This window comes from Canis aureus, chromosome 37 (genome assembly GCF_053574225.1).
Source record: "Canis aureus isolate CA01 chromosome 37, VMU_Caureus_v.1.0, whole genome shotgun sequence".
Classification (NCBI taxonomy): Eukaryota; Metazoa; Chordata; class Mammalia; order Carnivora; family Canidae; genus Canis; species Canis aureus.
Genome location: NC_135647.1, coordinates 7,393,726 through 7,410,156, shown reverse-complemented (window position 1 = coordinate 7,410,156; position 16,431 = coordinate 7,393,726). Strand labels below are relative to the sequence as shown.

Sequence of the window (16,431 nt, the reverse complement as noted above, 5' to 3'; positions counted from 1 at the left end):
AATACCCTGGAAGTCATCAGAAGATTGATATTAGAGGAATGTCTTCGGGTGTCATTGTGGGGAATAATTGGGAGGGAATGAGGGGCAATATGTAAGTACCCATTGTTTCTGAGTTTGAGCAGGGAAGTGACATAGCTGGATTTTTTAAGTAAAAGGTCCCTCTGACTGTTGGCAGGGAAATTAGACCATGGGGTGTGGGAGGAGGATACACATGGAAGGAATGAGATGGGTTAGGAGGGATAAATAGTAATAAGCACTTTCCCTTGCCTTTAATTGATCTGAGAATTTTTTATTCTTGTCTCTAAAAATATTTCATCATTTTTATGCTAAAATGTTTGGTAAAAATGTTTTTATCAATTTACTAAAAGCCTTGCTGTGCTCGCCATCCCTTTGACGTCATGCTTTCCCTTGAAATTCCCTTCCCAGGTAGAGAAGATGCACGCAGACCTCTGTTTTCCTGGTTCTTCATGTCATTGTACCTTAGCTTCTGTTACTACCTTAGTAAACATTGAGGGTGCTACGGTCTTCAATGTTGGGTTTTTTTTTTTTTCATTGTGGTAGTCCTGTTTCAGTGTGTACGTGCCATTAGGCAACAAGGTATTGGAATAACCAGTAAACACTTAAGGCATTTACAGAGTCCTTTCATAGGTATGATGGGTTTGAGTTATTGATTGCATTGCCAGTGAGTTTGTCACAGTATGGTGGTAGCATCCCGTCCCTTACCTGCGGTTTCAGTTACCCGTGGTCAATCACAGTCCAGAAGCAGATGATCCTCCCTGTGACATATTGTTAGAAGGTCAAGTAGTAGGCTAATGCTGCATCCCAGTGCCTGTGTGTTCACCTCACTTCATCTCATCACATAGACATGCTATCATCTCATTATGTAGGCATTTATCATCTCATGTCATCATAAGGAGAGGAGTGAGCATAATATAATAAGATATTTTTACAGAGAGAGAGACCCGCTCACATAACTTTTATTACAATATATGGTTATAATTGTTTTATTTTATTATTAGTTTTTGTTCTTTTTTAAAAAAATTATTTATTCATGAAAGACACACAGAGAGAGAGGCAGAGACACAGGCAGAGGGAGAAACAGACTCCATGCAGGGAGCCCAACGTGGGACTCTATCCCCAAACCCCAGGATCACGCCCCAGGCTGAAAGCAGGCACTAAATCACTGAGTCACCCAGGGATCCCAGTTTTTGTTATTCTCTTACTGTGCCTAATGTATAAATGAAACTTTATCACAGATATATAGGTGTAGAAAAAACTATAGCGTATATAGGGTTCAGTATTTTTTAAAAAAACATTTTATTTATTTATTCATGAGAGACAGAGAGAGGCAGAGACATAGACAGATAGAGAAGCAGGCTTCCTGTGGGGAGCCCAATGTGGGACTTTATCCCAGACCCTGGGATCATGCCCTGAGCCAAAGGTATATGCTCAACCACTAAGCCACCCAGGCATCCCCTGGGGGTCTTGGAATGTGTCCCTGCAGATAAGATGGGGGGACCACATACATAATAATATTTGATCAAACCGGTGAGAGGAATGAAAGGCTCATTTTGAGGTAAATCATTAACTTTTTCAAAGACAAATTCTATTTTTAAAAACTTCTTAAGCTGCAGAATATTCAGTATATGATAACATCTGTGCCTAAAACATATTGATATAGTTCTAAAAGGGGCAGTTAATTTGCATATTCAGAAGTAAGATTAGGCCAGTTCCACTTTAGTTTTTGGAAGTTTTAAAATACTCTCAAGTATGGAAAAGAAAGGAAGAAAATGCTTATTTGTTAAAAAATATTTTAAGTGAAAAGCTACAGTACAGGTTACAAATTTTTATATTTGTTTCTCACAACTATTTGCATATGTTGTACAGCATTTATCTAGTGTAATGCAGTTGCGTGCTTACTTGACTGTCCACCTGCTTCTGTGTATCTCAGTGCTGTTGGAGGAAGATCTTGGAGACTTTTGAATGATTAAATGTGATACTGAAATTTCTTTCTTATAATTTGTTTCTTTATAGAAAATGCATCAGAGGCAGATTTATGGCTCCTGAATAGTTGTACTGTAAAAAATCCAGCTGAAGACCACTTTAGAAACTCAATTAAGTAAGTGGAAGTTTTTTTTTTTTTTTTAATAAGTGAAGTTAAGTTCAGGAAATCCACTTTAAAAAAATTTCCTAATATAAATATTTAGTATGTATCAAAAAGAGTATGAATTGGACTTGGTAAGATTCTACTGTTTTGACGTGATTTGATAAAGAATGAAACTTTATTGTGGACTTTTCTGATAGGTGACTTGAATATTGGTGACGTTAGCTAATTAAAGGTGATTTGAGTATTTGTTGAGTATCCACGATGTCATTTTGTCAGGGAATCCAGTCCACACTTTGGGCTGACTTGAAACAGTCCTTCCCTCTTTTCTCTTCCTGCCCATTAGCACTAGGCTAGATGCTAATAATACCCACTCTCAGGGGAATCACAGTTCACTGCAGGAGAATGTCATGTAAGTCCTTGCTTCTTACTGTTCTCCCAGGTTCAAGGAGAAGAAGGATCCTTTTTCACATGTACTCTAAATCACCTTCTCAGAAACCTCGCTTTATAAGTTATGTCCTCGGGATGCCTGGGTGGCTCAGTGGTTGAGCGCCTGCCTTTGGCCTAGGGCATGATCCTGGAATCCTGGGATCGAGTCCCACATCGGGCTCCCTGCCTGGAGCCTGCTTCTCTCTCTGCTTGTGTCTCTGCCTCTCTCTCGCTCTCTTTGTCTCACATGAATAAATAAAATCTTTAAAAAAAAAAAAATAAGTTATGTCCTCATTTTTCTGTGTTTTCAACCTCAGCTAACCCCACTGATGCCTTTTCCTGCTTAGTGAAACCTGCTCCAGGACCCTCTTTTAGCTGTTGTCCTTCTTGCCTTTCCAGCCAGACTCCTCCTTGCTCCACACTCAAGCTCAGCCTGTGGGTTTTATTGTGAAATACATCAAATGAAGTATATCAGAATTTTATGAAACCTGTACAGTTTATATAGTAATAAACTTAACACCAGTATATCCACCCAGCGTAAGAAATGTAACATTGCCAAGACTTTAGAAACCACCATGTGTCTCTGAAACACCTCCACGAAGTCATCTTTACCTTGATTTTTGTGAGTCATTGTCTAACTTTTATTAATAAGTTTATCATTTATGAAGAGTATCTCTAAAAAATGCATGCTTTAGTTTTGTCCTGATTTGGACTTTATTTATTGGACCTCATGCTGTGCGTGTTCTGAGATTTACTTTTTTTCTTCAGCATTAGAATTTTAGTTTTATCCATTTGATGGACATGATATAACTGGCTATTCTTACATTTCACTGAATCAGTTTGTCATCTTATTACTGATAGAGTTTTCCCAGAGTTTTGCTTTTGTGAACACTGCTGCTGTGAATATTTTGAATGCCTTCTCTGGTGTGCATGTGCAAGAGTTATTTTAGGATATGTGCCTCAGAGTTGAATTACTGGATAACAGGTATGTGTGTGTTCAGACTTTAGAAATGTCAAACTCTTTTTCCTGAATGGATGAACTAGTGTTTACTCCCAGAAGTAATGGAAGTGTGTAGCTGTTCTGCATTCTTGCCAGTTCTTCATGTAGTCAGACTTCTAAATTTTTGCCAGTCTTGTAGTAGAGTTGATATTCCATGGTGGTTTTCATTTGCATTTCCATGATTCCTAATGATGCTGAACATCTTTTTATATGTTTAGTGGGCATTTGGACTTCTCTTTTTTGTGAAATGGTGTTTTAAATATTTTTCCTGCTGTCTTTTTACTATTTATATCTTTTATTTGTCTTTATTTGTATATTTTATTATATGGGTCTTTCATATTATATGTATGCTATTTACTAATCTTTCCATGTTATACATGGTGCAAGCGTCAATTATGGCTTATCTTTTCACTTTCTTTAATGGTATCTTATGATGAAGAGAAATTTTCGCTTAAATTTTTTTTTCTTTTGGGCCTGTGCTTTTATATTTAAGAAGTCTTTCTTCCTTGAAGTTAAGATATTCTCCAGTATTGTCTTCTAAGTGTCTCATGGTTTTTACTTCTTACATTAAGTTTATAATACAGGTACAGTTAATTTTTGTTTGATACCAGGAAGGAGGTCCAATTTTATTTCATTTTTTTTCCATTTAGACACTATCATTTATTGTTTTTAAAAAATCCATTCTTCTTTTGTCTTTGTATTACCCAGTCTGTCATGTTGAGTGTCTATAAATGTTTGGTTCTGTCCCTGGGCTCCCTGTATGGTTCCATTGACCTCTTTCCTTATTCTGGCACAATTCTACACAGTGAGTGATTAATATAGATTCATATTAAGTTGAGATATTTGTTAGATATTAAGAGTGTCTTGGCTTTTCTTGGCCCTTTGTCTTTCCATATAAATTTAATATCAGTTTCCGAGTTCAACAAGGAAAATACTGTTGTGATTCTGATTGTGATGTCATTGAATCTCTTGATGACTTTGAGGAGAGAATTGGCATCTCTCTTCATTTTGAGTTTTCCAGTCCATAAATCAAGATATTTAGGTCTTCTTTGACTCTCTAGGAATGTATAATTTCTTCATATAGCATCTGTACATTTCATCTCTTTTCCCTTAACAATGTAGGGACAACCACATTGTTCCAGTACTATATATTATTATTTAAAAAAAAATCTGTCCTCCTTTTACCCGTGTAGAATTTTTTTTTTCATTGTTATACTTCTGTACAAGGTAATTTAAAAGAAATACCCATTTTCTAGCCATGTTTGCTCCCTTGGTCTCTCAGGATTAATTCCTGCAACAGTACGAAGGGTGGCTGGGCACAAGAAAGAGTATATAGCTCAGGGGCCCATACCAGGAGAGAGTTACAGTAGTTCAGAAGCTGGTGGCCTCATCTCACATGGAGGCACTCAAATTTGGAAGGAAGGAATCGACTTAAGAAGGAAGAGTTCTTTATACTTTCAACATTGTTGAGTATGACTTTGAGACCCATGGGTAGAATGTAGTAGGGAATGACCGACAGGGGAGTTCAGTTAGAGGGAAGAAGTGTTTTGATTTTGTGCTGGCCATTATTTGAAATCACGGCTAAATACTCTAATGATGATCGTGTTTGATCCTCATCTAGTGCCTTCCATGTGCTAGGCACTGTTCAAAATGCTTTACTTCAGTTGGATCTCCCCTTGCTGAACTCTTGCAGTCTCACTGAATCCTAGGTTATAGTTTTATTCTGCTTTACAGATGAAGCGGCATCTGTTTTTCAGAGGAAGTTCTCTAAGGCTGTTCAATTAAAAAGTGGTAGAGTTGGGATTTTAACCTAGGCAGTCTGACCAGAGTCACTGTGTTTAATGATTTTATTACTGTGCTTCCTAAGTAAAGCTGTCAGGTAAGTAGTTATCAGAGACCAACACTAAAAGATAGAGATTTTATGTTTTTTGCATAGAAGTGATGGTTGCATGTGATGGCATCCTCAACTCAGAAACCACAGAAGGAGCAGAGAAGAGTTCTTACTTGTACCATGGTGGGAAGCAGAAGAGGGTGGCAGTGATGTGGGGTGGCACAGGGGAGTTGAGTTGTGGTGAGGAGGAGGAGTTGTTGTTGTTGTTGTTGTTGTTACAGATGCTGCTCATTTTCAAAGAATGCCTTCCATTTTATGAGAAGTCTCTCATGTCCCCAGGGTATCTGCTCTTTCCCTCTAGGAAAGGTAGATAAGATATAAAGATATTTTCATGTTGCTGATACCCTCTTAGTACAGAGTCCAGAGAATTTAGTTTCTGTGATTCTCAATTTTGTAGTATAACTAATGGCTGTGCTGCTAAACTGTTTCTAGCAGTTTATTTAAAAACTCAGATATAATTTATGTCATTGGGTTTTGTTATCTACATAAACCATGAGTGAATGTGGTTCTCAGTAATGATACGGTGTTTGAATGATTAAATGCAGTAATCCCATAAGAAAATTGTCATTTGAATACTGTAAAGTTGGTGGTAGCAAGCATAGTTTCCTTTAATGCACTCTTATGCTTGATTGAAAGGAAATGTAAAAACAGTATTACAGGTGATTAAATTTTTTTAAAAAATGATTTTGAAGGCTTTTGATAGTCAGAATTAGTTCTTGTTTAACAGAACACCTATGCTAGCATTTGATTTATTTCCAGAGTAAATATAATCTGGTAAAAGACACAAATAACAATTAACACTGAGAAGATGTCAAATTCAAGCGACCTGTATACATTTGGATGCCTTCTCCCTTGTCATCACCATCCCTTCATGAAGAAAAATGAAGATGGAGAGTTCATAAACTCTAGTTTACCTTAAGTCATGCAACATCCTTTCCCTTCAGTCTCCTCTCTCACTTTTTTTTTTTAAATGATCGTGGGACAGCATTTACATTGAAGGAGAGTCTGATGGACTGTTTCCCTTCTCCTTTTTCTGCTTCACTTAATCCCTTATGTTCAAATTCAGAGATTCACAAAGATGAGCTGAGGTCTATTTTTTTTTAACTTAGATCTCGTACAAATAATGATGGCTTAACTTGCCACTTATTTCTGAGTGTCATCATTTCTAATCTTCTCCTTTTGTGCCCTTTCCAGTGTATTTCTGGTATTTAATAATTGTTTGTCTTTAATTACTTATCACCTCATTTTTATCTCTCAAGCCACCACGCACTTAGTCATCTCATTTTAACAGGAGTGAAGAAAGATAACTCTAAGGGATTTACTGTCTTTTATTTGATTAATACCATTAATATTAAGGTTCATGAATCATTGATCTCATTGATTGAGATCCATGAATTGTGAAATCCTGACAAGACAGACATGGACTGATAACTCCCTCCCCCCTCCCCACCCTGTGGTGGTGGTGGTGAAACTTTACACCATATACAGTATTGTAGGGAGTGTTATTTAATGTTGGTCAGAGAGAATATTGGTTTAAAATTATTTGAAAGTCTTCATTTTATAAACTAGTACTGATGAGAAAATGTTTAACCTTTAAGTAATTCCCTAATCTGGGCAAGGTAATGTACCTGATATGAAAATGGCCATCTGTATTAATCTGTAGGCTGTACTGCTACATACTTTTTTTTTTTTTTTTTTGCTACATACTTTATATTGGCTCTCTTCTAGTTGATTTAATTATGAGGGGGTATTACAGTGTTTGTATTACTAGTATTCAGATTGATAAAAGAGTAGGAGTTTTAAGTAGCAAAAATGGAGTTGAGTGATTTTGGGGGGGGGAGGGGCTGCCTTTTGAACTTTGAAATCTCAAATGCTGTTGCCTTTGCTAATTTTGAAAAAAATCGCTAATGAGCCCCATATTTTGTGATGGCAGCCTATTGAATGTATACTCTTTCTTCTTGAGCATTTGCTAGTTACCCTGTCCTTGTTTTATTCATTACACCAATTTGATTTAGACAATATGGCCTTTAACTTGAGGGGCTCTTGAATAAATGAAAAAGATCAAAAGTTTCAAAAAATAAAATTTGCTCTTAATGAGAGTATCAAATAAGAGAACTCCTTTGGTTAATGCTTTATAGAAATGTGGGATCTTTTCTGTGCCACCTAAAGGAGGTCATTCAGAGGCTGGTGAAAATAAACACATCTTGTGTGTTCTATATAAATGACAGAAAGAATAGCCAGCTTGCTTTGATCATGGACTGTCAACCTCTGTTTGACCTTGTGCATTATTAACCCAAACGGGCAGTGCGGTTTAGCCATACCGATAGTGGATAGACAAGAGTCACTAGTTCTTTGAACCACCTTTCCTCTAGAAACAAATGGTCATGTTGAAGGGATGGTTTAGACATCTGAGTGGAATTACTTGAAAGAACAATTAGAATATAAGGAGGAGTGAACAGAGAAGAAAGGTTTGTGTTGAGACAGAGACTGTTTGCTTTATATAACATCTTTTGTCTGTAGGAGAGCTCCTTATATACATTCTGTTGATAGAACATAGAAGTTATTGGTCATTCTTACTATGAAATTATGTTTTTGCTTTATGTAGATTTAACTTGGGGTCTTCATTGTGAATAAAGATTGGGGAGGTAGCACAGTATTGTTTCAACTTGAATATGTGAAATGTTTTCAAAAAAGCTAACATTAAGACCAGAGAAGTGCTTGGCCTTTTGGTTAGTAATTATCCAGCTTATAAGGAAACAAAAACCTCTGCTGATTCTGTTATTAACCTGGATTCACTAGTAATCAGGTGATCATTTTCCTTTTCAAATAAAAATAATTGGCACTGGAAGAGAAATATAAGAGTAAGCTTTAGTTTTGGCCTTTTGCAGAATACTGGACAGATAACACAAGCTGTTCTGCTAAACTTAGCTTTTAATACTGTACGTTGATTTTTTTTTTAAGCTTAGATGTTTTGATTTTGGGTATTCTAGTTGTATGAGATGGCTTTGGTTCATTGTCAGTTTTAGGTCCTTGTGTAAACTGTCCGGGGCAGCCATCTGAGTCCCCTCACAGCCTCCTTGCTTCAGTTTTCTCTGCTAACCAGAAAGCTTCCCTCCATAGGGAATGTTAATTTAGAATATTGCATTCAGAATATGCAGTTGGGCTGCGTATGTGTCTTACACCAGGTGTGGGTCTCAGAACAGCGCTGTGCTGAACGACTTTGTTTCCTCCTACTGTTATTTTTTTCATCTCCTTCACTTGTTTAGATACTGGGTGCTGATGAGTCACACATCTCTATTTCTGACCCCTATCTTCCCATCCAGGATCCAGACCCCTGCATCCTCCTGCTTCCTGGACTTCTGTATTTAGATGACTCAGGGGCACCCCCGGTCATTGGGAACCCCTGTGTTAGGCACCTCACCCTTTACCCAGCCATCACGTCCTCTTGCCTGTTGCCTTGGCTGTTTGCTTGCACTGCCGTCTTCCAGATAGTCTCTGAGTTTTCTTTGATTACTTTGAAAATATCTTTTCCTTCCTCTCTTTGACCCCTCTTCACCCTCTTTTCTTTTGCTTGTTGTTATTAGTTCTTTATGTCTTAGGTGGTAATAAATATTCCTCTTGGAACTTGCAGTGAAGTGCTGTGTTCTCATTTTTCCTTGGGCTGCCATGAACTAAACACGTCTTTTTTTTTTTTTTTTTTTTTAAAGATTTTATTTATTTATTCATGAGAGACACAGAGAGGGAGAGAGGCAGAGACACAGGCAGAGGGAGAAGCAGGCTCCATTCAGGAAGCCCAATGTGGGAGTTGATCCTGGAACTTCAGGATCACACCCTGGGCCGAAGGTGGCGCTAAACCGCTGAGCTACCCGGGCTGCCCTAGACACATGTCTTTTGAGTATAATCCTTTCCCTCCATTCTGGTCCTTAATGCTGCAGGTATGATACCCATTGTCTCTTCTTAATTTTGCGGTAGAACTTGAGCTTGCTCTCAGCTTCTTTTCTGTGCCCCTCCATGCTTTGCTCTCCTTCACACCCTGCCATGGTTCCTTCCCAGGCCAGAATGAAGATAAGATTTCTCAGCATAACAAGGTCTTCTTTAAAAATTTCTTTCTTACCTCCCTCTCTAACTTTTCTTGCCACTCTTTCATGGAATTCTTCTTCTCTTTGCATTATATGATTTTGTGTTTTATATACCCTTCCTTTCCCCTGGAATATGCTCCCCTTTCTCCTAAATTTGTGCATGTGTGCAAGTGTGGCACTTATACCCACACAGGGATAAGTCTGTAAGGTCATCTCCCTTCTAATTCCCACCCCTTACCTCCAAGGTCTGCAGAGTTAATCACTCTCTATTCTCTGCTACTTCTTAATCCCATACAAACATCTATTGTTGAATATTACATTTTATTGTTTGTTTACATATTTGGCATTCTACTAGATTGCGAGCCTTGAGGTCAGGTTACTGACCTCAGGAAAATTCTTCTCTGTGCAGTTTGTGACCCTCTGACTCTACTGTGTAATAATGATCTTCTTTTTCTTGGGAAACAGAAACCATTAATAGACTGCTTGTCAACTCTTCGGAGAATGGTCCCTGAAGGCCCCTGTGAATCCCCCGACAGAGATAGCCTGTATATTTGCAGAGAGGAGAGACAATATTCTAATTTTCAGATGTCATGTTAAGGGACCCTCTTTTTAAGAAGTCATGCTGTTTCCTTTTTATGTTTTACCTGTAAACTAGGAAGAAACCTGGCTCATGTCCTAAATGAGGTAAGAAGCTTGTATTTGTCATTGGTACTCTGCATTTTCTTTCTAGAGGGAAGATGTAAAGGGGGTAAGAAATGTTTTTTTTGTTTGTTTGTTTTGTTTTTTGAGTTTTTTTTTTTTTTGAGTTTTTATTTAAAGTCCAATTAGTTAACATATAATGTAATATTAGTGTCAGGAGTAGAATTCACTGATTCATTACTTACATGCAGCAACCAGTGCTCATCACCATCCTTAATCCCCATCATGCATTTAACCCATTCCTCCCACCTCCCCCCAGCAACCCTCAGTTTATTCTCTGTAGTTAAGAGACTGTTTTATGGTTTGCCTTTCTCTCTGTGCCCCCCTCCCACCAAGTTCATTTGTCTTGTTTCTTAAATTCCATATATGAGTGGAATCATATGGTATTTGTCTTTCTCCAACTGACTTATTTCGCTTAGTGTAATGCACTCTAGCTCTATCCACATCATTGCAAATGGCCAGATTTCATCCTTTTTTGATGACTAATATTCCATTGTATGTATGGTGTGTGTGTGTGCGTGCACGTGTGTATGTGTACATATATATGTACATATGATATATATATGTGCATATGATATATATATATCACATCTTCTTTATTCATCAGTTGATGGACATTTGGGCTCTTTCCATAATTTGGCTGTTGATAATGCTGCTGTAAACATCAGGGTGCATGTATCCCTTCGAATCAGTAGTTTTCTATCCTTTTTGTAAATACTTAGTTGTGCAATTGCAGGATTGTAGGGTAGGAATCCTTGTCCCTTCCTGGTCACTTGGTCAGGCTGGCAGAAGTCCAGCTGTGAATGGCAAGACCTTGTTCTCCCTGCCAAACTAAGCAAGCTAGGCCAGCTTTAGGACCTTGACCCTTGACACAATTGAAGCATCTCATCTTGCGTCAGAGGATAGAAAAGAAAGGTGTAGATAAAAACCTGGTAGTGTTTGGCTTTGAGTTTGATACACAATTATAATTACTCAGCACATGTTTGTACAGTTAGGTTGAACTGATCCTCCTTTTTTGGGGAAGTGAGTTTAGCATTGTTCTATCTGTACATAAGCATGTCATCATTAATGTATTATTCTATGTTAAGTGTATAAATTATATACTGTAGCTATATTAATATCATAGCATTTATTTTACATTTGGGTGTTATATTGTTTAGTTTCAAAAAACATCAGGTAAACCATCAAATTTAAAAAAATCAACATGGCTGTTGCAGGGTAGGAAGCAGAAGCGCTGGTAAGGTTACCTTGAGAAAGGATAATTGTGAAGAAGCCAAATAGATCTATGCAGACAGTGATACTGTTGAAGACCATATTTCTCTGGAGTTGTTTACAAGTTAGGTCTTACCATCATACCATGTGTGAGTTCATATTATTCAAGTCTTAAGGCATGGTTCTTTTTAGTCTGTTTTCTGTTGTTGCAAGGACTTTGTAATTTTTTCCCCCATCAGCTAGTCTGAGGTTTTGGAGGAACACGCTTTCTGGAAACATGAATGAAGAACTCTCTGTTGATTCCTAAAGTGAAGGATGAGAGTTATAAAGTTCAGAGCAGATTTTGACCAGTTCCTTGTTACAGGCTTTAGGTAGCTTGCCTCCTAACTGAGGGAGAACATGGAGATGAGTGGTAGTATCAGGAGATTATTATGTGGTGCATCCCATTGAGAAACTTGATGGGAAATAAAGGAGAAAATGTATTTTGGGGTTGAACTTCTGTTGGATTTAAACAAAGTGAGGGAATAGTTAAATTAACAGTTGAAGGATTAGTAACTTATTTTTCAAATCAGGAACAGAAAAAGCAGTTCAGATGTGGTAAAGTCATCTTAAAATGCAAAACTGAGTTTTGCAGTTATCTAAAATCTTTTTGGTGAGCAGTATTTTGCATATTTCATGATTACTGTTACATCAACAGTTGCTTTGTTTTGCAATTTTAAGCAAGAGAGTAAGTGAAAGAGGTCAGTGTATTATGTACTGGCAACAGCTGGCTGATAGTGTTGAATACTTACGTAATTAAATATATGTGTTGGCTGTTGTCCTAACGACTCTGTAGGTGGAGGCCCCAGAAAGCATGCAGAAACTTGCTTTAGCAGGATTAAAGAAGAAATGAACATGATCTGAGCCTGTGCTTTCAGCCAAAAGTGATTTCCTATTGTTTTGGTTTCAAAGACATTCTACTTATTCTTGATGTGTATGTTTATACAACAGAGAAAAAGACTCTTGTGTTTTTTTTCTCCCCTTATTGTATGCTCTAAGTGCAAGAAACATAATCTTTTTAATTTTTAGTCACTCAGGGGCATTGTTTAATAACTGATAATAAATGAATTAAAAAAACCTACTGACCTTTAAACCTACAGACAGTGATAACCAGGATATTATTATATGTTTACTGTTTCTGTTCCTTGCTGATGATGCACTTAGGTTTAGGTGTTCTCTGGGCCAATTTAAAGGGTTTCTTGGATTTTGGACCACATTAAGGCATGGTTGTCTGTGATCATGGAAAATTGGAGAGTGTGGCTGTGAAAGATAAACAGAATCCACAGGTAAAATGCAACTGTACTGTTGGCTAATAGCCTTATCTGTGGAGGCAAATCCTATTCAAAGTACCCTATGTTTATTTCTATGACTGTTTTTATAGCTCAAGGGCTGAGGTCAGTCCTTAAGGCTTTGCTGACTAGATAGCACCTTTGTGGGTGTTAGAAAAAGATGGCAGTGCTTGTAGACACAATCCGGCATGGCTATGTGTGGCTGCCCCACATAAATAACCCTGTATTTAGCCATCTCTTTATGCCATTTCAAAGTTCCTGAGTGGCAGTCACTATGTCTTTTATCTGTATCCTGGCACCTAAGTAACAGCGGTTGACCATGATGGTTGAACTCGTGAATGAGCCAAGTATATGTTTGCTTTCTCTGTATGTTTATTCTTCTGCCCCTACCATCACCTGCCTCTGTCAGAACAAGTGTCTTCCTCTATAGTTTTTCATAGAAATTTTTCTGTTTCCCTGCTTTCTATTAGATTGCATCATTTAGAAATTAGGTTAGGCTGCATGTCCTAGAAAGCTCAAAAAGTAGAGGCTTAAATAAGGTGGGGGATTTATTTTTCTTATATGACCCAAATTTATAGTTAGGAAGTTGCTGGCTTTGGTTTACCAGTTCAGGGATGTGCATGCTAAGTCTTTGCCATGTTATTGATCTTTCTGTTATGGTGTAAAGTGAATGTTACCCTCTAGCCATTGTGTATATTTTCTAAAAAGGAGGAAGTACCAGATGGGACAGTGCCCCTTGACTTTGTCTCTCCTTTAAAGGGGCTCTATAGGAAGTCCCACTCAAAACTGTATGCCTATATCCCAGTGGCTGTGGAACCATATCATATGACTATTCTATAAGGGAAGTTAGGAAATGTATTTTTGTTTCAGACTAGTCACATTGTTGCTTCTAACAGAATTGAGGTTCTTTTGGTAAGGAAGAAAGGGAGAACTTTATCTGGGGCTAACTTGATGTCTTTGCTATAGATTGTAAACTTTGGGGACAAAATACATATTTCGTTTCTTATTTGTCATGATCCATGTATTGGATTAGGTTCTCAATATACTTTTAGACAAATGATGCTTCTTTCTCCTGTTTTCTTTTTTAAGAACATTTAAGAAATAACATAGGCGCCACTTGAGAACTTTTTCTCTTTGGTTACCTTGATCCGACTCTGATGAAGTAATAACAAAATATACAGGAAGAGCTTATGGCTTAGATATTGCACACAGTAATACTACTATTACTAACAATGATGGTAATATTAAGGAGTTGGGATTTTCAAATACTTTCTGCTCTTTAGACCTGCAGTTAGCATTATTTGAAATGGAACCTATAAGGAAGGTGTTTCGTCTTTGCTATGATTCAGTTTTGTGATACAATAATTTATGAACCTGGCTTAGAAACTACAAATTTTTAAAGAATTTAGATAGAAAACAAAAATAAAGTTTAAAATTGAATAGCGTAGAATTCAATGTCCAGTTGGAAGACAGGTTGAGACTTAAATTCATTCTGCAATTAAATGTTAGAAAGCAGTATTTTATATAATTCTGAAAAGTTTGTTTCAGCTGAGAACAATGCTGCTTTTCACTAAAATAGAAATTTAGTATTGTACATCTAATGTGAAAAAAATGGAGAATTAGAAGTAACCATTAAAAATCTAACCAATGGGAAGAGTCCTATAAAACCTGCTGTAGATTTTTTGTAGGTTGGTGCCAGTGGATATTATTAAAGGAAAGTTAAGGTTAAGGTTAAGTTAAGATCAAATTCACACCCTGAAATGCACCTGGAACATTCAGCAACAGTGTCTTTTTGTGTCCCTGCAGAGATACACTGTTAAACCATTGTTATGAACCACCCAGACAAATTTATGTTCTAATGACCCATTCTTCAGTGTTTTTCTTCTTTTGTTGAATATGTGTGTAAACGCTTGTCTGCTTTCTCAGTGTAGATGCATCGAGAAAGAAAACTGGGAGAATCACATGATAGAAACTGTTCTGGGAAAGTACAAATTAATGTGTATGTCAAGGATCTCTTTCACAGCATGTTCTAGAATCCACAGCTCATTCTTTGTGCCATGTTTTCTAGCTCATAAATTTCTTTTCTTTTATAAGGGGTCGGATAAGAAAAGTTTATGTCAAAACTAAAAAGTTTAATTTGATGTTTTCCTTAAACACATGTCAATATTTTATGATAGTTATGGAAGAGAAAGACATTTTTCTTTGAATGAGAAAATGTTGGCATATTTTATAGTTTTTTTGGTTATCCATGGTTGAAGCATAGATTAATTTATTGTTTTGATGTTCTTACCATTTTAATAATTAACAAAGATTTTGGTATACTTGATAAAGTAAACTTTAAAATGGTATTAATTAAAAAAATTAAAATTAAAATTAAAATTAAAAATTAAAATAGGGCGGCCCGGGTGGCTCAGCGGTTTAGCTCCACCTTCAGCCCAGGGCGTGATCCTGGTGACCTGGGATTGAGTCCCACGTCCAGCTCCCTGCGTGGAGCCTGCTTCTCCCTCTGCCTGTGTCTCTGCCTCTCTCTCCTCTGTGTTTCTGATGAATAAATAAATAAAATCTTAAAAAAAAAAATTAAAATAGACCTGATGGGTATTCATTGAGCAAAACTTGGGCACATGGCATTTTGAGTGTATATTTCTTTTCCCCTCATTATCCTTCCTACTGCCCACTTGATTTCAGGTAAGTGGTTGAGCGTTAGAACTGGATGTCTGAGGAGAATGCTGACGTGGGTGAGACAGTGGGTCTTGGGAAGAAACTTCATTGTGTAGGGGCATTAGAAGAGGAGCCCTTTCTGTATTCCTAGTGGAAGAGAGTAAGGTCAAAGACCAGGAATGAGGGAAATATTTCCTCTCCTAAAACCCAATGGCAGTATTTCTGAACCTGTCAGGCAGGCTTTCTTTTTCTTTCTTTCTTTCTTTTTTTTTTTTTAGATAACAGCTTTTGGTAAAGTTCTCAGTGCAGTGAAGTGTGATTCCCCCACCGCCCATTTTCATATAATTTGGGTTCCCTAAACTGTTTAAGAAAATGCCTTGTGTTTATATATGAAATATAGTTAGATTCTAGATATTGCAAATGTATTTTTTACCTACATGAATGTTCACTGGGACATTCAAAACTTATTCAGGTTGTGAAGAAGTCTTTGTATAGGACAGACCAGTGCATTTGGAGACTGCAAGTGCCACTTAGTGGACAGATGTGCACTAAGATGTCCAGTAAGAGTTCCATCTTTACTGATGGTCAGAGAAATACAAATTAAAATGGGATACTGTATTTTGCTGAGTATATTAGATTTTTTTTTTCCAGGAGATCCTGTGCCTCTAAGATTGTGGGTAAATGTTACTCTGATACACTGCCAGCACATTCAAATATATTTGAATTACTACCATCTTTTGGGAAAGTAATTGTTTGATAAGAAAATATGCCACTTAATTGAGGAATTCTGTGTTTTATGACTGTCTCCCCTACAGATAGGAAAAGACTTGTCTGTAAGGATAGGGGTATAATCACCGATTGCATTATTGTTTATAGCAACACAGAGTGCTACAACAGCTCTTACTCCTCCACTCTCCACACCCCTTCCATGTTCTGTCCTCTCTCTCTGTTCTTCCTCCCTTCCTTCAACTGTATATCCTGGAATAATTCCATGGAGGTATAAATAAAGCTTCCTTATCCTTTCATTTATG

General features: G+C 37.2%; 1 protein-coding gene across 8 annotated transcripts in view; it reads left to right on the top strand.

Annotated features, from left to right (window-relative positions):
- Positions 1-16,431, top strand: part of CDKAL1 (CDKAL1 threonylcarbamoyladenosine tRNA methylthiotransferase) — a 662,780-nt gene that overhangs the window by 104,824 nt on the left and 541,525 nt on the right. For all 8 annotated transcript variants that reach the window (XM_077886100.1, XM_077886099.1, XM_077886094.1 and 5 more), the window contains one exon: positions 2,035-2,119. In XM_077886100.1, coding sequence (XP_077742226.1) covers positions 2,035-2,119 — 85 coding nt within the window. The remainder of the gene's footprint in view (positions 1-2,034; positions 2,120-16,431) is intronic.